This window comes from Nerophis lumbriciformis, linkage group LG18 (genome assembly GCF_033978685.3).
Source record: "Nerophis lumbriciformis linkage group LG18, RoL_Nlum_v2.1, whole genome shotgun sequence".
Lineage (NCBI taxonomy): Eukaryota > Metazoa > Chordata > Actinopteri > Syngnathiformes > Syngnathidae > Nerophis > Nerophis lumbriciformis.
Window position 1 is genome coordinate 29,813,860 of NC_084565.2, and position 22,357 is coordinate 29,836,216.

Genomic DNA, 22,357 nt, shown 5'->3' on the forward strand with positions numbered 1-22,357 from the left:
CAGTAATGCGGATGCTGTATCGATCCGTTGTGGTGAAGAAGGAGCCGAGCCGGAAGGCAAAGCTCTCAATTTACCGGTCGATCTACGTTCCCATCCTCACCTATGGTCATGAGCTTTGGGTTATGACCGAAAGGACAAGATCACGGGTACAAGCGGCCGAAATGAGTTTCCTCCACCGGGTGGCGAAGCTCTCCCTTAGAGATAGGGTGAGAAGCTCTGTCATCCGGGAGGAGCTCAAAGTGAAGCCGCTGCTCCTACACATCGAGAGGAGCCAGATGAGGTGGTTCGGGCATCTGGTCAGAATGCCACCAGAACGCCTCCCTAGGGAGGTGTTTCGGGCCCGTCCGACCGGTAGGAGGCCACGGAGAAGACCCAGGACACATTGGGAACGCCACGGCATCCCCTGGCAGGAGCTGGACGAAGTGGAAGAAGTAATACTTGTATTACTAACAATATCCGTTTTACATTACTATTCTTACCTTTCTTTGTTTTGTTTTTTCATGGTTCTACAGCCTTAAAGGGGCCCTGTTATGCAAAACCAGCTTTTCTTACCTATTGGTGGTACATGCTGTTGTGTATTTGGGATCTGAATAAGTCCCGAAAATGTTGAAATCAAATCATTGAGGCATTGCGGAGATATTTATAAAATTATCTTGCCTTCCTTCATACTTCCGCCAATCGAGCAGTTCGGAATTTGTAAAACCGGTCACGTTTTTTCCACACCAATGACGTCACCGGATTATGCATGTATCGTATGAATTTACCCAAAGTGCTTTGCGCGGGTCCGCTATTGTAGTCCCCAGCTGTAGTCAATAAGCAGCTTCTTTTTTTGTGCTATCATCTTGTTGAGGGGAAGACTGTCTCGTACATGCACTTGCATCCTCTGCTGTTACCATTTACAGTTCTAATTGATATCTGTCAGTAGACTCACTATGGAAGTGCTAAATACTACAACAAAAATGGTGGGGAGAAGACGCTGTTGTAGTGGAGGCATGTAAATAAGAAGAGATGGTCAGAAAGTGGCTTGAAGAAGGTCTGTAAAAAATATATATATGCATAATGTTGACCAATGAACCACCATTACATGTTATGTAGACAACATATGTAGAAAATAAAAAGTTTGTGTTCCATTTTCCATTAACAAAATATAATATTCATGCTTTTTAAAGGGACAAGTCTACAGTATAGATGTCTAAGGCCGAGTTATGCCAATAAAGCTATGGAATGAAACTCATTAAAAAATAATGTGTAAATTAAGACATTTGTTTTATCTTTAATAGAACATGAGGCACAAAGTGATTCAATGTTTCAAAGCAAAACAAATTTGGTCCAAAATGTTAAATATATATATATATTAAAAAACCCCAACATATATTATTACATAAGTTGAGGAACAAGAAAAAACATACTTGGATGTCAGTTTGGAGACACAATAAAACTATTTTTTTTAAAACATGTTTTTTTTTTCAAATATTTATTTAATAAACTGCCAAAAAAAGAAAGAAACGAATATCTCCAGGTCCCGTGTATTATTTGGGGTATACTTTATTTTTGCAACATGTCAATTAATGCAATTTGGACCCTGCTTGTCGTTTCACTGCATGACTAAACAGTACCGGTACAGTAGAGTAAAGTCGTTTGCAGGTCCTCTGTTGCTCTCTAGTGGACATGTGAAGAAATTACACGGCATTCATTTTGGGATCTTAACGCATGACAAAAAAATGGTTATTAAACCACCACTTTTCTACTGAAAATGTATTATAATCGAACATTGAAAACTCAATAGTCAATGTATTTGCTGAAGATATCGTTTCCAGGGTGTGGAATGTGATGTCATTGTTGCTAGAACTATCAAGCACCAAAAATTAAATCTACATATATTTTTAAAGTATTTGTATGTGTTGTTAGTAGTTAATTATATACTTTACCTTTTTTCCTGTGAGTAATTGATGTTTTTTTGTGTGTACCAGAGTTGACCAGAGAGTGGAGCCATATTTCTGCCACACACAAGATGCACTGAATGTTTGGTAAGTAAGCACATTTGGCAGAATTTGCTCTGTTTTGACCTTTTTTGTTTGACTTTTTCATTTTTGGTATGTTTTGAAGTATTCCACCCAATACGCCAAAACACAAGTAGTGGCGTGTTACTGCAAAACCAAAGGAAATCTTACCAATCTACATGTAATTTTACGTGAAGTGTCAACATTTCTGCCTTTTTAATATGTAACAATATGTTGATATTGTGGTTGTAAAGTTTGCAGTGGTGTTTCTAATATTTGCACTGCAGCTCAGGAGGTAATAACCTAGTGACACCACTTGTTATGATGCAGTGCAGTTCAAAATGTTACGCCTCACCATTTCAACATTCATCAATATTGTACATGTGCAAAAATAAGTTAGCCCCTTGCATAACAAAATTTAGAAAAAGTAAAACTTCTTCACATTTGATGACACCTGACAGATGTGGTGTTGGCCAGAGATACTTTCACCTAATTGGGTTTAAAAAAGATCATGTGTCGTAAAGTGTAAAATGTGTGTGGGTTAGCATCTAAAATTAATATATCTATGTAGTGTAAATGTTAAGCCAAAGCGTTTTTTTCCCACATTAATACAAAATCATTATGTACAACTAGTTTATTTTTCTAAATGATTTGGAGTAGAGATGTCCGATAATATTGGACTGCCGATATCATCGGCCGATAAATGCTTTAAAATGTAATATAAGAAAAGTAAAATTTATGACTTTTTAAAACGCCGCTGTACGGAGTGGTACACAGACGTAGGGAGAAGTATAGAGCAGTTGCTTCTCCCAGTCATACTTGCCAACCCTCCCGATTTTCCCGGGAGACTCCCGAATTTCAGTGCCCCTCCCGAGAAATTCTTCCAAATTTCTCCCAGACAACAATATCGGAGGCTTGCCTTAAAGACACTGCCTTTACGTGCCGGCCCAATCACATAATATCTACGGCTTTTCACACACACAAGTGAATGCAAGGCATACTTGGTCAACAACCATACAAGTCACACTGAGGGTGGCCGTATAAACAACTTTAACACTGTTACAAATATGTAATACTGTGAACCCACACCAAACAAGAATGACAAACACATTTCGGGAGAACATCCGCACCGTAACACAACATAAACACAACAGAACAAATACCCAGAATCCCTTGCAGCACTAACTCTTCCGGGACGATACAATATACACCCCTCGCTACTCCCTCCCCCCACCTCAACCCATTCCCCCCAAACCCGCCCACCTCAACCTCCTCATGCTCTCTCAGGGAGAGCATGTCCCAAATTCCAAGCTGCTGTTTTGAGGCATGTTAAAAAAAATAATGCACTTTGTGACTTCAATAATAAATATGGCAGTGCCATGTTGCCATTTTTTTACATAACTTGAGTTGATTCATTTTGGAAAACCTTGTTACATTGTTTAATGCATCCAGCGGGGCATCACAACAAAATAGGCATAATAATGTGTTAATTCCACGACTGTATATATCGGTATCGGTTGATATCGGAATTGGTAATTAAGAGTTGGACAATATTGGAATATCGGATATCGGCAAAAAAAGCCATTATCGGACAGCTCTAATTTGGAGTGCATGAGAAAGAGAAAAGGTGCACTAGAAAAAGTGCACCTTTGGATGCCAACTAATGCACTTAGTGGAGGTAATAATTAAAATCTACACCCAGGGTGCCAATTACGTCGATTGCATTAAAAAAAAAAATCCTTAAAATTAGCGATCATCAATCTTCACTACGACGTCACTTTTGTGTACTTGATTGACATTCGTGGCACCCGAGGATTTGGTGAGATGATGCTGTTGCGAGCTCAGAAATGAAAAAATAACGACCGGCAGGAAGGCGAGAAACACTTTTACAGTCTCTCGTGCCGCAAATGCCGTCAAAAGGCTCAAGACCGACCACACGGTTCCTGTCTTCACAATAAAAGTGCTGCTCCAGCCTGCCCGCACTAAAAAAAAAATAAGAGTCTCAGAAAGCTAGCGCACTCAAGCTGGCAAGCTACAGAGTTTGCCGTTAATGTATTTCTTGTAAAGTGTTTAAAAAACGAGTATGGAAGCTGGACAAATACAATGCTAAAAACCAACCACTTTCATGTGGTATTGGACAGAAAGGAAGACTTTTTTCTCTTCCACAATGTGAATTTGAAAATGTGGAAGTTATCATCACTACTGTGAATCCTGTCTGATTCCAATCAATGCAAGTTATCAGAATCAGGTAATACACCAATTTATATGCTTGTCTTCAGGAAGGAAATAAATCTATATGTTATGGTTATAATTTGAGTTTATTTCTAACATGCTTACAATTACAACATTCTTGTATTTTTCTTAAACACTTAACATGTTAAAAAAAAAAAATATTTCAACAAATAAATAACTATAAATTATAAATATATATATATATATATACAGTCGTGTTCAAAAGTTGACATACACTTGTAAAGAACATAATGTCATGGCTGTCTTGAGTTTCCAATCATTTCTACAACTCTTATTTTTTTGTGATAGAGTGATTGGAGCACATACTTGTTGGTCACAAAAAACATTCATGAAGTTTGGTTCTTTTATGAATTTGTTATGGGTCTACTGACAATTGGACCAAATCTGCTGGGTCAAAAGTATACATACAGCAATGTTAATATTTGGTTACATGTCCCTTGGCAAGTTTCACTGCAATAAGGCGCTTTTGGTAGCCACCCACAAGCTTCTGGCAAGCTTTTGGTTGAATTTTTGACCACTCCTCTTGACAAAATTGGTGCAGTTCAGCTAAATGTTTTGGTTTTCTGACATGGACTTGTTTCTTCAGCATTGTCCACATTTTTAAGTCAGGACTTTGGGAAGGCCATTCTAAAACCTTAATTCTAGCCTGATTTAGCCATTCCTTTATGACTTTTGACGTGTGTTTGGGGTCATTGTCCTGTTGGAACACCCAACTGCACCCAAGACCCAACCTCTGGGCTTATGATTTTAGGTTGCCCTGAATAATTTGGAGGTACCGGTAATCCTCCTTTTTCATTGTCCCATTTACTCTCTGTAAAGCACCAGTTCCATTGGCAGCAAAACAGGCCCAGAGCATAATACTACCACCACCATGCTTGACAGTAGGAACGGTGTTCCTGGGATTAAAGGCCTCACCTTTTCTCCTCCAAACATATTGCTGGGTATTGTGCCCAAACAGTTAGATTTTTGTTTCATCTGACCACAGAACTTTCCTCCAGAAGGTCTTATCTTTATCCATGTGATGTCAGATGAAACAAAAATCCACCAGAAGCTTGCCAGAAGCTTGTGGATGGCTACCAAAAGCACCTTATTGCAGTGAAACTTGCCAAGGGACATGTAACCAAATATTAACATTGCTGTATGTTCACTTTTGACCCAGCAGATTTGGTCACATTTTCAGTAGACCCATAATAAATTCATAAAAGAACCAAACTTCATGAATGTTTTTTGTGACCAAAAAGTATATGCTTCAATCACTCTATCACAAAAACAATAAGAGTTGTAGAAATGATTGGAAACTCAAGACAGCCATGACATTATGTTCTTTACAAGTGTATGTAAACTTTTGACCACGACTGTAGATTTGCGTATCATCCGCATAAAAATGATCTATTATGTTTTTTTTAAATGTGTTGAAAGAGTAGGATGTAAACTGAAAACAGGATTGGTCCAGGGATTGAACTCTGAGGGACACCAACAGGACAAGGGAGCATTGGCCGAAACCGAATCATCAACTTGGATTTTAAAAAGTTCTATTTGACCTGAACCATTTCAAGGGTGTGCCTTTTAAACCCACACATTGTTCTAAGCGACTAATGAGAGTTGTGTGATCCACTGTGTCAAATGCAGCAGTTAGATATATAGTATAGTCCAGGGGTGTCAAACGTACAGCCCGAAGGCCGGATCAGGCCCGCGAACAGGTTCTATCTGGCCCGCGGGATGAGTTTGCGAAGTATAAAAATTAACCTGAAATTTTTGAATGAAAGAAACTGCTGATCTAAATGTGTCCACTGGATGTCGCAATAGCAATTATGTGTATCTTTGTAGATGATGCTACATATGTACAAAATAAACTACATGATGTTAGTACATCAGTCGAGGAAAATGATCAAACTACATAAATAACATCCTGTAATTTGATTTTGATATTATTCTTTTTATCTTGATGGATTGAAAATGAACACCAAAGAGTTGACTGATGAACATTATCACATTATTTATTCAGAAAATATAAATAACGACAAATAAATTATTTGTAAGTGTAAAAAAAAAAAACAACAACCTTATGAATTGTACATTTTCAGAATGTGCTTGTTCTATTTTTAAACAAAGAAAACAATCTGAAGTTGTCTTTATTTTTAAGTTATCGTGCCGTGATTTTAGCAGTCCGGCCCACTTGGGAGTAGATTTTTCTCCATGTGGCCCCCCCGATCCAAAATGAGTTTGACACCCCTGGTATAGTCCAATATACAAGGCTCCATACCGATATCGAATGGGAACTGTAAAAGTTGTATCAGGACACCCCTATCCTTAAATGGTGTGGCAACAGGTTAATTACCCGAATAGACGTGTTAATTGGAGCAGGTTTAGTAATTCATATATTTTTAATTATACCGCTCTATTTGTACTGAGCAGCTGGCCCCTTTTCCTATGTCACAGTCAGTTTCAGTTTTGGCTCTATGGTTAGCATCACACTTCTTTCACTTCACACACTTTTCGTTAGTGGCACTTTGCTGTGGTGGCATATTTTTACAGTTGATTCCTGGTTTGAGTCCTAATCGTATGACTTCATGTATAAACTGCACTTGTATAGTAGACTTTTGCTGTAGAGCAGGGGTGTCAAACTCATTTTAGCTCAGGAAAATCTATTCCCAAGTGGGCTGTAATGGTAAAATCATGGCATGATAACTTAAAAATAAAGACAACTCCAGGTTGTTTACTTTGTTTTACTTTGGCCAAAAATAGAACAAGCACATTACGAAAACGTACAAATCGCAAATAATCCTGTGGACAAAACACTTCAAGTTTGTTGAAAATTTCTGAGGAAATGGTAGCACACCCCTTATGGTTGAGGAATTCACATTATTCACATTAGTCGCATAATTTGGTCTTGACCTCTGTATGTATGATGATATTATCGCAGATCTTCAGGATGCAACCTCTTAATTAAATTTTAATAATAGGATATTGAGACTGATTTGGTGGATTTAATGATTCCTTTTTTATTTATAAATGAAATTGTGGTACAACTTTAGTATGGGGAACATACTAAGTTATTTGGACACTAGGGGAACATATAAGGGTTATGGTTAGGGTTACTAATAAGTAATAATTCTGAGGTTATTGAGGGAAGACTTTTAGTTAATGGCTTACTGGTTGTATAATAAGGCCATGCAGACTAAGGCATTAATAAGTACTTAATAATGACTAATTAAGAGCCGATATGTTACTAATTTGCATGTTAATAAGCAACTAATTAATGGTGAATATGTTCCCCATACTAAAGTGTTACCGAAATTGTAAATGGGTATTTGGTGGGTAGATTCTGAAATGTATTGTACTGTATTGTATTTTGTATATTATATGATGATGTATATTTTAACTGTGGGTCCCAGTCCATAAACTGTGTGCGTCTAGGGATGACCTTTTTGCAGAACGGACTCTGATATTAACGAAAGAAACAATAATGAAATACACAACTATGTCTGTCTGTAAATAAATAAATAAATAAAGAAACGGAGGTAAAAACTATTCAAAAGGGTTAAGTTCACGTTTCTCGTGTTTGACAGAGATATTATGGGGCAACGAGGGTGCCGAACGACGACGTGTTCGAAGCATAAAACGGCAGGTTTTAAGTTTCATGTACATGCAAAATAGTGCTGCTAGGATCCTGATGAGAGTGCGGAAATACGACCACATCACACCGGTTCTCAAATCCCTTCACTGGCTTCCTGTGAAGGGTTGGAATTGGGGGTTAAATCACCAAAAATGATTCCCGGGGGCGGCACCGCTGCTGCCCACTGCTCCCCTCACCTCCCAGAGGGTGAACAAGGGGATGGGTCAAATGAACACTTTAACTGTTCCACTCAGGATTGAATACAAAGTCTCCCTACTAACTCACCATGGAAATGCCCCCCTCTACCTCAAAGAACTGCTCACCCCCAAATCCTACACACGACACCTCCGCTCCGGTCAGGCTAACCTCCTCCAACCTCCGAGGACAAAGCTCCGAACCATGGGAGACCGGGCTTTCTGCTCCGCCGCTCCCAGTCTGTGGGAAGCTCTCCCTGACCACCTCAGGGCACCACAGACTGTGGATGCTCTTAAAAAAGGCTTAAAAACCCATATTTTTAAAAAAGCCTTTTGTTAGATTTATGTGTGCTAGTTCAAGCTATTAGGCTGTTCTAGTTTTTATTTTATGTTACTATTTATCTTACTCGTTGGGGGCAGCTATTTGTTGTTCATCTCCGGGTTGGGGAGGAGACCCTGCCCCAAGTGGAGGAGTTCAAGTACCTCGGAGTCTTGTTCACGAGTGAGGGAAGAGTGGATCGCGAGATCAACAGGAAGATCGGTGCGGCGTCTTCAGTAATGTGGACGCTGTATCGATCCGTTGTGGTGAAGAAGGAGCTGAGCCGGAAGGCAAAGCTCTCAATTTACTGGTCGATCTACGTTCCCATCCTCACCTATGGTCATGAGCTTTGGGTTATGACCGAAAGGACAAGATCACGGGTACAAGCGGCCGAAATGAGTCTCCTCCGCCGGGTGGCGGGGCTCTCCCTTAGAGATAGGGTACGAAGCTCTGCCATCCGGGGGGAGCTCAAAGTAAAGCCGCTGCTCCTCCACATCGAGAGGAGCCAGATGAGGTGGTTCGGGCATCTGGTCAGGATGCCACTCGAACGCCTCCCTAGGGAGGTTTTTAGGGAACGTCGGACCGGTAGGAGGCCACGGGGAAGACCCAGGACACGTTGGGTAGACTTTGTCTCCCGGCTGGCCTGGGAACGCCTCAGGATCCCCTGGGAAGAGCTGGACGAAGTGGCTGTAGAGAGGAAAGTTTGAGGAAAGTGGGCTTTCCTGCTTAGGCTGCTGCCCCCGCGACCCGACCTCGGATAAGCGGAAGAAGATGGATGGATGGATGGATAGCTTTGTTCTTTTTTTAAGTGCACTGTAGCACTTTGAGATTGTTTGTTCAATATAAAGTGCTTTAAAAAATAAAATATATTATTATAATTATTATTATTATCATGTTGCTCGAGGAGGAGGAGCCGCAATCACCCTTTACTGTGTACCTCTTGCTTGGCCCTGGTACAAACCGTTTGCTTGCCTAACAGAATTGCTATTGTGACATCCAGTGGACACATTTAGAACTGCAGTTTCTTCCATTAAAAAAAAAAAAAAAGCAGCTCATTTTTATACATGGCAAACTCATCACGCGGGTCAAAAAATAAATAATAATAATAAATAATTATAAAAATAAATAATCATTGTAGAGTATAACCCTCCAATTGTGGCCTCGTGTGAGTGGGTATCCTCTCCCAGTGAGCAGGTGTACTGGACCGGGCGGTGCTGCATGGTGCAAGTGAGATGGATATGTTTTGAACGGGTGGCGATAAACTTGGCAATCAAAGCAAGCGTTTCAGCGAGCCTTAAAATAACAATTAGCCGTGAAAAAGAAGAGGGGTGATTATAAATTCCATTCAGGGGAGAAAAAAAAAAGATTCCCCGACTGTTGACCGGGAGATCTCAGGGAGTCGCACAGTTTTTGGTGATGGGGGGGGTGTTGCAATCAGCGTTAAACAGAGCCGTTTTGTGCCTGTGTGATTGTCAAGTGGGCCATTACTTGTTGATAAGAGCACCTTTTTTTTTTTCCTCCTGTGGTCCTGATTGGGCTCCCACTCGCACACCCGCAATCAGGCCCCTTTTTTCAGCCCACTGCCATTTTCAGCGCCGTGATTTCCAACCCGATACCCCTCCCGCCGATGAAACGGCCCCCACTCCCCGCCCCCCTGCGCTCCGTCAGAGCCACCAGGACTCTCCCCCCCCCCAACCCCCAAAGGCCCTACTCCGGCATCCCCCCCTCCTCCTTCAGACTCAATGAGCAGCCATTTATGGCAAGGAGAAAAGGTCGGGCCAATCTGCTTGTGTCAATTGTAAACTAGCCCAATTTGCCCTGATTTCAATGAAATAAACGAGCGCTTGACGAGATGGAGCAGTCTACCTGGGAGACATGCATTAGAGAGGTCAAACGCTCTTTGCTTTCTAGAAAAGACCCTTAAAGGCCCTTCATTCATTATTTATTTACTTTAAATGTGCTGGAAATGCCATTAATTTGAAATAATAAAAACAAATGTTATTCATAGGCAAAATGTTGTCCCGATACCAATATTTTGGTACCGGTACCAAAATTATTTAGATACTTTTCTGTACTTTTCGAAATAAAGGGGGCCCCCCCAGAAATTGCATTATTGGCTTTATTTTAACAAAAAATCTTAGGGTACATTAAACATATGTTTCTTATTGCAAGTTTGTCCTTAAATAAAATAGTGAACATACAAGACAACTTGTCTTTTATTAGTAAGTAAGCAAACAAAGGCTCCTAATTAGTCTGCTGACATATGCAGTAACATATTGTGTCATTTATCATTCTATTATTTTGTCAATATTATTAAGGACAAGTGGTAGAAAATGAAATATTACCAGAATCTACTTGTTCATTTACTGTTAATATCTGCTTACTTTCTCTTTTAACATGTTCTATCTACACTTCTGTTAAAATGTAATAATCACTTATTCTTCTGTTGTTTGATACTTTACATTAGTTTTGGATGATACCACAAATTTGGGTATCAATCCGATACAAAGTCGTTACAGGATCATACATTGGTCATATTAAAAGTCCTCATGTGTCCAGAGACATATTTCCTGAGTTTATAAACATAATATGAATTTAAAAAAAACAAAGATGTTGTGATGCCAAAAAATATTGACGTAATCATAGTAGTATCGACTATATGCGCTTCTGTACTTGGTATCATTACAGTGGATGTTAAGTGTAGATCCACCAATGGCGTTTGTGTATATTGTGACGCCGGTGAGCTACGGTGTGTAGTGAAGCATGTTTAGCTATTCCTCGTCCTGCAGGGATGATACTTGTCAGAAACATACTTTATTTGTCGCCATGGAGACGAGGATTAGTGATTTAGAAGTAGCTAAAACACTGCAGACTGGGGCTGGACTTTAGCCGCTCGCGAGCTAGCCATGTCTTAAAGCACTTCTTCGTGAGGGCGTTTCAGTGTTATAACTTCACCTTTATTGTTAGTTTTTAAGCCAAAATGCGTCCGTTCTCCCTTTTCTGTCCACACACTGTGTCTGCTTGTAAGTACTCCGTGATTGTGCACTGCCGAACATGCTCCTCTGCTCGTAAACCAGCAATGACACGACGTGACGACTACAGGGGCGCGGGGGGGTGCTGGACCGATACTTTTCAGAGGCGGTATAGTACCGAATATGATTCATTAGTATCGCAGTACTATACTAATACCGGTGTACCGTACAACCCTAATACAGACTGTCACAAAAGGTACACCCCTCACATTTCACTTATTTTTTTTGTGATAGAGTGATTGGAGCACATACTTGTTGGTCACAAAAAACATTCATGAAGTTTGGTTCTTTTATGAATTTATTATGGGTCTACTGAAAATGTGACCAAATCTGCTGGGTTAAAAGTATACACACAGCAATGTTAATATTTGGTTACATGTCCCTTGGCAAGTTTCACTGCAATAAGGCGCTTTTGGTAGCCATCCACAAGCTTTTGGTTGAATTTTTGACCACTCCTCTTGACAAAATTGGTGCAGTTCAGCTAAATTTGTTGGTTTTCTGCCAACAAATTTTGTCCACACGTTTAAGTCAGTACTTTGGGAAAGACATTCTAAAACCTTAATTGTAGCCTTGGTTAGCCATTCCTTTCCTACTTTTGACGTGTGTTTGGGGTCATTGTGTTGTTGGAACACCCAACTGCGCCCAAGACCCAACCTCCGGGCTGATGATTTTAGGTTGTCCTGAAGAATTTGGAAGTAATCCTCCTTTTTCATTGTCCCATTTACTCTCTGTAAAGCACCAGTTCCATTGGCAGCAAAACAGGCCCAGAGCATAATACTACCCCCACCATGCTTGACGGTATGCATGGTGTTCCTAGGATTTAAGGCCTCACCTTTTCCCCTCCAAACATATTGCTGGGTATTGTGGCCAAACAGTTCAATTTTTGTTTAATCTGACCACAGAACTTTCCTCCAGAAGGTCTTATCTTTGTCCATGTGATCAGCAGCAAACTTTAGACGAGCCTTAAGGTGTCGCTTCTGGAGCAAGAGCTTCCTTCTTGTATAGTAGCCTCTCAGTCCATGGCGATGCAAAACACGCTTGACTGTGGACACTGACACCTGTTTTCCAGCAGCTTCCAATTCATTGCAGACCTGCTTTTTGGTGGTTCTCGAGTTGACTCTTGATCATCCTGACCAATTTTCTCTCAGCAGCAGGTGATAGCTTGCGTTTTCTTCCTGATCGTGGCAGTGACAAAACTGTGCCATGCACTTTATACTTACGAACAACTGTCTGCACAGTTGCTCTTGGGACATTAAGCTGCTTTGAAATGGCTCCAAGTGACTTTCCTGACTTGTTCAAGTCAATGATTCGTTTTTTCAGATCTGTGCCGAGTTCCTTTGACTTTCCCATTGTCGCGTTTGTAACCGAGTCTAATGACTGCGTCACATGAGCCCTATTTAAATGGGCTCAGTCAATCATAATCACTCATATAAAGTTAAGAGGCCATGCCATGAAGCTAATTAGATTTGATTGTCACTTTTCTACATCACCAAAATTGATAATGTATGTTGCTGTATGTATACTTTTGACCCAGCAGCAGGGGCGCCGAAAAGGGGGGGTAAAGGAGACAGATTCTAGGGGCCCATGATGGAGGGGGCCCAGAGAGGCCCCTAATGATGATGAAATTATAATACAGAAAACATAATGACACTGTGTTGGGGGCCCTCTAAAGATTATTTTCATGAGGCCCAAAATCCCTAGCGGCGCCCCTGCCCAGCAGATTTGGTCACATTTTCAGTAGAGCCATAATAAATTCATAAAAGAACCAAACTTCATGAATGTTTTTTGTGACCAACAAGTATGTGCTCCTATCACTCTATCACAAAAAAATAAGAGTTGTAGAAATGATTAGAAACTCAAGACTCACAAGTGTATGTAAATGTTTTACCACGACTGTATATATATATATATATATATAAATACTTTTTGAACAGGGGTGTTCAAAAAGTATAACTAACCAAAAATTTCACAACCCCCTGCAGTACCTCTGCAGACCCCTGGAGGTAGCGCATCCCCTGTTGAAGACTTCCGCTTGACACTTGCATGATTCTATGCCCTCATGTGATGACAACAAGGCCTCAGTCTTTATCAGCCTCATTTTATTCCCACTTTCCTTCTTCCTCTCGTGGCTGCAGCGTCACACTCGGCCAGACGTGAGCTCACGCGGCAGTTGAACGAGTTTGTTGACGGATGCGGCGGGTGTTTTTGTCTGCTCCATATCCCGCAAAGCGGAATGACAACAAACATCTGGGCTGGCACATGAGGGACGCTCCTCGTCGGCCTGATAAGCAAGAAGAAGTCTTCATGTCTGAGGAAAGCGCCGCTCTTTTGATGATAAAACACTTGCCACACCGAGATGGGCCGACTTGATTCGAACACCGCTCGGTCACCTTTGACCTTTTTCTATCGACACGCATCACTGACGGAGTCTTGGGGAGGAGTGAGCGTGCGTATGTGTGGGAGGGCGGACTTGTAGATCTGATAAGGAATAAAGCCTATTCATATGCACTGGCTGGAACAGGACACATCTTCCATGGAGGCACGCTACACGGGCGAGATACAGTATGATAGGTTCATGCCGCTGCAGGTTGGTCACCACCGAGACCTCCAGCGGGCACGGGGAGAAAGATACGGTCGCAAAAACAACTACAACATGTTATCTTTTCATGTTTTACAGTATCTGCTGCGCCTTTTAAAAAGCAGGTGCACCATTTAATTTGATACTGCAGCTCAAACATGACAATATAAGAAGAGTTAGCACACACTGATGTAGGTCGAGAAGGCCTGGCTCTCAGTCTCCGTTCTTATTCAACTCAAAGGTGTTCTATCGGGTTCAGGTCAAGACTCTGTGCAGGCCAGTCAAGTTCACCTACACCAGACTCTGTCATCCCTGTCTTTATGGACCTTGCTTTGTGCACTGGTGCACAGTCATGTTGGAAGACGCTGGAAATCACTGAGCTCCTGAGAGCGACCCATTCTTTCACAAATGTTTGTAGAAACATTCTCCATGCCTAAATGCTTGATTTTATACAACAACACACTTTTTTTTTTTTTTTACATTTTGGCAGGGACATTTATGCAAGGCTTGAAAAGGGGTTGGATGAAGCAGATGCTTATAATATCCCAACCCCTCTCACTCATTTCACATTTAACATAAACAATATAATACAAGAACAATACTATACAAACAAAAACAAGAAGAGCTCCTGTACACTAACAATACAATAGTACCACTGTTACTATGAGACAAGACAAGACGAGACAAAACACACACACATACACACACACACAGGCCCAAACACTCTCTGACCATACACCTCTCTCTCATCGCTCTGTGCTGAGGGCATCACTCTCTTTCCTCCTCGTACTTCTTCAGTACTTCTTTTTTAAACAGTGTTTTAAATTGAATCATGTTAGAACAGGTTTTTAACTCGTCCCCTAAGTTGTTCCACAGACTGACTCCACGCACTGAAATGCACATTGATTTTAAAGTTGTTCTAAATTTAGGAAAATATAATTTGTTGTTTCCTCTTAGACTGTAACTATGGTGAGCATCTCTATCCTGGAATAGGTTTTGTATATTGGATGGTAGAGAGTTTTGGGATGCCCTAAACATAATTTGAGCAGTTTTAAAATTGATCACATCATGCAGTTTAAGTTGCTTTAACTCCATGAATAGTGGATTTGAATGATGTCTGTAGTGAACATTGGACACAATCCTAATGGCCTTTTTCTGCAGAGTGACTAAAGGCTGTAGATGGGATTTATAACAATTTCCCCAGACTACAACACAATAGTTTAAATATGACATAATAAATGAATGATACAATAACAGCAGAGCATTGGCGTTAGTGCACCAGTCGAGGAAAATGAGCAAACTACATGAATAACATCCTGTAATTTGATTTTGATATAATTTATTTATCTTGATCGATTGAAAATTAACACCAATGAGTTGACTGATGAACATTACCACATAATTTATTCAGAAAGTATAAATGTTATATACACAGAAATATTTCGTAAATATTTATTTTCATGCCTTTATTGTTTCCAAACTGTGCCTCTAACACAGCAGCAAAACGGCTGATACAACAAAACCGAAGTTAGCGAGTATGAATAGTTTTAGTTATACTGTAAAACTTACAAACATTGCTTAGAGCAGGGGTAGGGAACCTATGGCTTTCGACTGCATCTGGCTCTCAGATAAATCTTAGCTGACATTGCTTAACACTATAAGTAATGAATAATTCCGTTATAAAAATAACGTTCAAAATATAAAACATTCTCATGCATTTTTATCCGTCCATCCGTTTTCTACCGCACCTGTTCAAGAAGTCACATTAATGGTAAAAAGTATTTTATTTATTATTGGTTAGCTTCAGAATAACAATGTTAATTAAAAGATTAAGAGACTTATTATACTCTACAAATGTTGGTCTTCCTTGAAAATGCACGCATTTACTTGTATTCAGTGTTAAAAAAAATATTATATGGCTCTTTAAAACTTTCATGGCTCTCTCAGCCAAAAAAGTTCCCACCCCTGGCTTAGAGTGATAAATGAAGAATCCTTGCGATTAGAAACGCCATGCAACATGTGAAAGACTACTGTTTTGATTCAATACAATTTTAAGTAATTTTCAATCAAATATGAAATTGTATTGTATTTTTTAATATACTCAATAATATGAAATAATTGATGTTGTGTAATTAAATAATAATACACTATAAATGTTGTTCAGGCATGTTTCCTTGTGTGTGCATTAGGGTTGTACGGTATACCGGTATTAGTGTAGTACTGCGATACTAATGAATCATATTCGGTACTATACCACCTCTGAAAAGTACCGGTCCACTCACCGGCGTCACAATGTAAACAAACGCCATTGGTGGATCTACACTTAACATCCACTGTAATGATACCAAGTACAGGAGCGTATCTAAATCAATACTACTATGATTACGTCGATATTTTTTAGAATCACAAAATCTACTTTCGTTTTTTTTTAATTGAATTATTTTTATAAAGTCAGGAAATTTGTCCCTGGACACATGAGGACTTTGAATATGACCAATGTATGATCCTGTAACGACTTGGTATCGGATTGATACCCAAATTTGTGGTATCATCCAAAACTAATGTAAAGTATCAAACAACAGAAGGATAAGTCATTATTACATTTTAACAGAAGTGTAGATAGAACATGTTAAAAGAGAAAGTAAGCAGATATTAACAGTAAATGAACAAGTAGATTAATAATTCATTTTCTACCACTTGTCCTTAATAATATTGACAAAATAATAGAATGATAAATGACACAATATTTTACTGCATATGTCAGCAGACTAAATTAGGAGCCTTTGTTTGCTTACTTACTAATAAAAGACAAGTTATCTTGTATGTTCACTATTTTATTTAAGGACAAACTTGCAATAAGAAACATATGTTTAATGTACTCTAAGATTTTTTGTTAAAATAAAGCCAATAATGCAATTTTTTGTGGTCCCGTTTATTTAGAAAAGTACAGAAAACTATCGAAATAATTTTGGTACCGGTACCAAAATATTGGTATCGGGACAACACGAATTTACAGTAATATGCTGTAAAGAACAACGTAAAAGTTATTGTCATTTTTATTAATTTGATGGGTAGTTTGCTGTTAAGTTAAGTGTTTTTATTTATACAAAAACATGTTTGGAAAGTATGATAATATACTGTAATATTTGTTGCAATATTGGATACTATTAGAGTTTAAAAGGGCATGCAATTTTAAGCAGTACATATATTTCTTTGTTAAAATAAAGCCAATATTGCAATTTTTTGTGGTCCCCTTTATTTACAAAAGTACCGAAAAATATCGAAATAATAATACCGGTACCGGTACCGGTACCAAAATATTGGTACCAGGACAACAATAGTGTGCATGCTTTTAACAGTGAAAATTATACTTAATGTATCTCTACCACTGCTGTCTTGATTGAATACTATTGTAAATGAACTGAAATAATATATGAGATTGTATAGTAGTTTTTAATATACCAATTAAAATGACTATTTTGGTATAATCTAATTGTTCAAATATGCTCTGCGTTTGAGTGCATACATACTGTATAACAGAGGAAACGACCCTCCTTCTTTATTCATAAATAAAAACAAGTCTTGAAGTGTCACTTCATTCTCACCAGTTTATGGACATAAAGCATTAAATCTCCTAATTAGAGCAGTGTTGTTCAACCTTTTCTGAGCCAAGGCACATTTTTTTCATTCATTGAAAAAATCCTGAGGCACACCACCAGCAGAAAACATAAAAAAAATGAAACTCAGCAGCCGATATTGACAGTAAAAAGACGTTGTCGCAATTGTTGGATATGACTTTAAACCATAACCAAGCATGCATCACTATAGCTCTTGTCTCGAAGTAGGTGTGCTGTCACGACCTGTCACATCACGCCGTGACTTATTTTGAAGTTTTTGGTGTTTTCCTGTGTGTAGTGTTTTACTTCTTGTCTTGCGCTCCTATTTTGGTGACTTTTCCTGTTTTGTTGGTAATTTCCCTGTAGCAGTTTCATGTCTTCCTTGAATGCTATTCCCCGCACCTGCTTTGTTTTTGCAATCAAGACTATTTCAGTCGTGCGGACACTATCCTTCTTTGTGGGGACATTGTTGATTGTCATGTCATGTACGGACGTACTTTGTGGACGCCGTCTGCTCCACGCCCCGCAAGTCTTTGCTGTCGTCCAGCATTCTATTTTTGTTTACTTTGCAGCCAGTACAGTTTTAGTGTAATTTTGCATAACCATTCCTAAGCTTCAATGGCTTTTCTTAGCGGCACTCGTTTTTTGTTTATTTTTGGTTTAAGTATTAGACACCTTTTTACCTGCACGCCGCCTCCCGCTGTCGTCCGCATATTGGGATCACGACAAACATCTACAAAGCAATTAGCTACCTGCTGCCACCTACTGATATGGAAAAGTATTACACTGTTACTGTGCCGAGCTCTTGACAGCGCAGACACTCAACAACGGCACATTTGCGGATTATAATTAGTGGTTTGCAAAAAATATTTACCAATGTTCCCTCTAATTTTTCATGTGTGTGAGCAAACGCAAAAACTCCCTGAGCATTCAGTGGAGCCCATGTGAGCAACATCACACGTGCACACTGTGGCTACACCAGCAGCACACCTGTCCCAAACCTGACTACATAACAAGTTCAATCTCCATCCATCCATCCATTTTCTACCGCTTGTCCCTTTCGGGGTCGCGGGGGGTGCTGGAGCCTATCTCAGCTGCATTCGGGCGGAAGGCGGTGTACACCCTGGACAAGTCGCCACCTCATTGCAGGGCCAACACAGATAGACAGACAACATTCTCTTATTATTATAATCAAATGACAGCAGTCATTTCCATGAGATTATTTTCTAATATAAGTGTTTAGGCCCACTTACAATGACAATAACAAATAATATTGTTTTTCATGAACTGTGTACTTGTATTGTTTGTCTGGGTGGAGGTCCTGCTTTGGAAATAGTTTGTACCCCTTTCAGACATTGCATTTAGTTCCCATTAAAACATTCACATGTTGCACAATGAGATGTAAGCAGGGGATCATGTGTACATTCCTGCAACTTCCTGTTTGTAAAATATTTATTTTTATTAGTATTTATTTAATATACTAACAGCATTTCATGATTAATATTTATAAATTAAGATTCCTAATAAATGACACGAGAATAAGCACACATTTGATTGGTAAATCATAGTGTAACGACCTGGAATGACACTTTATGTGTGGTGTTGGAGTTGTCCGACTTTTTGTGTGGCTGTAAACGCATCACTGGCTAAGTGCCATATGTGCATGTGTTGGCGCAAGTGAGAAAGAGCGAGTGGCTGCTGTTGATATAACAAAGTTGCTTTTGGTCTGGTTTGTACTGCAGAAAATGACCACTTTTGCTAGATATCATTTTTTTTACTAATGTTTTGGTGATGTGTTTATGGCCGACAATAAAGAGTTTTGCTCAGTAAAGTGATGGATGGAATTCATGTCCTCAAAGCGTCTCGACAGACGTTACAATATTTGAACAATGATGACGAAAACTGTTTACTCTGTGGTGTCCGTGTGTCGAAAATTGTTATGCGCTTATTTTTTTATTTGATTTTGTGCGTGGCATAGATTTGCCGTGAGCAGAGGACGCTTGAGCAGTGCGCAATTGCACAGGCACGCACCTTAAAGGGAACATTGTTTATAACCCAATTAGATGAAATGACATAATCTCCCACGACACACCAGACTAGTCAGTGGTTGAAAAACACTGTGTTAGAAGATCCTAAACAAGAGTGGGTCACACATTGTTTATTTTTGTGTGACTTAAAGCTGCACCTTTTTCTTCTTCTCGCGCGAGTCTCCCTTCTGGGAACCGCACAGGCGGATTATTACCAGGGGGGGCGTGTCTTGAGGTGACACTGAAATATGAATTATGATCCTCCCACAGGACTTAAACTCACCCCCGAGATGAACAGCAGTGTGCAGTGTGGATCGAGGCGTGAGCCATGCGCTGGAAGAGCGAGGTCAAAGTTCAATGCTGCGTGGTGGACGGAGGCCCCGGCAATGAGGTGAGTGCGTGCAGCTGGTTCTGGCGGGCACCCCGGGTAGCACCGGGCCTTAATGGCGTCCGCCAATTAGCACAGCAAACTCTCTTTAAGCAGTCAGTATTTGCACAATAATTTGACTCAATCATTAAAACTCAAGCAGTTAATGAGACCTCGTCGACTTTTTGTCTTCTTTTAATCGCCGTTATTAAATAAATCAATGCCCTTTGGCAGCGGCCGGGTGGATGATTGACAGGCGGAATAGACGTGCGAGCGCAGATCTGAAGAGCATAAATGCGCCTAAAAAGGACAAGTGTCAGCTCAAGTGTGGTCTGTTTGTCTAAGTAACCACGTGGCGAGCGCGCTCTTAAATTGCAATTTCCGCCTAAACGGGCCTGACGTCGTCATGGTGAAATGTGAGCGGGCAGGATGATATTTATGGGATGGCCGGAGAGAGAGAGAGAGAAAGCCTTCATCATGTGCGAGGAGTGCAAAGAGCACATTCTGGACACAGGTGACCCCCTGGTATGGAGGACTCACGCTTTTTGGACTAAACAAAGTGCTTAAAAGTGCTTTTTTTGTTTGCCCCACAGGGTCCACAGGCGGAGGTGGCGGATGAAGACGCGTCCACCCTGCAGACCATGTCCGCCGCGCCTCTTCTGAGCAGAAGTGTGTGTGTGAGCTGCAACCAGGAAATAGTAGATAAATATTTATTAAAGGTAACTTTTTTTGTTTTCTTTATTTCATCCTGTGGATGTTTGTGGTTTCGCAGGCAGCGGTAGTCATGCCCCGTGGGCCTCGCGGAAGAGATAAATGCTCTTCAACCTCGCTGTGTTTACCGCTGTGCCCTGCAGGTGAGCGACCTGTGCTGGCATGTGCGCTGCCTGTGCTGCAGCGTGTGCCAGGCGGCGCTTGGCAGCCACGCCAGCTGCTACATCAAGGACAAGGAGGTCTTCTGTAAGATGGACTACTTCAGGTACGTACACGTAAACCTTGGATTCTTCTTCCCAACTTTTACTGTTCATATTGCAAATGCACAGGAGGCAAAGGTAAGACTTATTAGGGCTACATTGTACTCCTTCTATGTTTATGTGGCATAACTGTACTGCTATTTGCTGGCAACAATAACAATAACTATATTCACACTTTACATCAAAATTATAATTACATTATTTCTAGACTAGTGCAATTTTATTTTTTTAACCAACCTTTGTCATTTCATACTATTAATGTATTTATTTTTATTTTTATGAACCAATATATTCATTAAAATAGATTACATAACACATACTTTCATGACTCATGCTAGTGTAATCTATATTCAAACTATACATCAAAATTGTAATTGCACTTTTTCTTTTTTTATCTTTTTTTAACCAATTTTAGTCATTTAATACTTAATATATATGTATTTTTGTGTGTATGAACAAATAAATGGATTAAAATAGATTAAAAATACATATTGTCATGACTTATGCCAGAGCAATATTTATTTAAACTATACATCAAAATTATAATAAAATATTTTCCATTTTTGTTATTATTACTATTAGCTATATAGATAATAAATAACTGAATAGTATCGATTATGTTTTAAAGCATTTTTGTAAACAGTGTTGCCATCTTGTGACATTTGGCAAGACTAGTGCAATTTTCTTTATTTTAACCAACTTTTGTGACTTAATACATTAATGTATTTTTATGAACTAATAAATTGAATAAAATAGATTACATAGGACATACTTTCATGACTCATGACAGTGCAGTCTATATTCAAACATACATCAAAATTATAATAACATATTTTCCATTTTTGTTATTATTACTATTAGCTATATAGATAATAAAACACTGTAAAAAAGTGTAATTGTAATTACATTTTTTCTATTTTTATCTTTTTTTAACCAACTTTTGTCATTTCCTGCATAACATATATGTATTTATGTTATCAAAATAGATTACATAACACATATTTTCATGACTCATGCCAGTGCAATCTTTATTTAAACTATACATCAAAATTATAATAAAATATTTTCCATTTTTGTTATTATTACTATTAGCTATATAGATAATAAAGAACTGAATATTATGTATTATTAGTATTAAGTATGTTTTAATGCATTTTTGTAAACACAGTGTTGCCATCTTGTGACATTAAGGACATTAGCATTTAACCAACTTTTGTCATTTAATACTATTAATGTATTTTTTTTATTTTTATGAACCAGTAAATTGATTAAAATAGATTACTTAACACATACTTTCATGACTCATGCCAGTGTAATCTATATTCAAACTATACATCAAAATTGTATTTGCACTTTTTGTATTTTTATCTTTTTTTAAACAAC

At 39.2% G+C, this 22,357-nt stretch overlaps 1 protein-coding gene across 1 annotated transcript in view; it reads left to right on the forward strand.

Annotated features, from left to right (window-relative positions):
- Positions 1 to 22,357, forward strand: part of LOC133617776 (LIM/homeobox protein Lhx8) — a 55,511-nt gene that overhangs the window by 20,088 nt on the left and 13,066 nt on the right. The window contains exons 6-9 of the mRNA XM_061977985.1: positions 1,971 to 2,027; positions 19,907 to 20,027; positions 20,597 to 20,722; positions 20,858 to 20,979. Coding sequence (XP_061833969.1) covers positions 19,965 to 20,027; positions 20,597 to 20,722; positions 20,858 to 20,979 — 311 coding nt within the window. The 5' untranslated portion in view covers positions 1,971 to 2,027; positions 19,907 to 19,964. The remainder of the gene's footprint in view (positions 1 to 1,970; positions 2,028 to 19,906; positions 20,028 to 20,596; positions 20,723 to 20,857; positions 20,980 to 22,357) is intronic.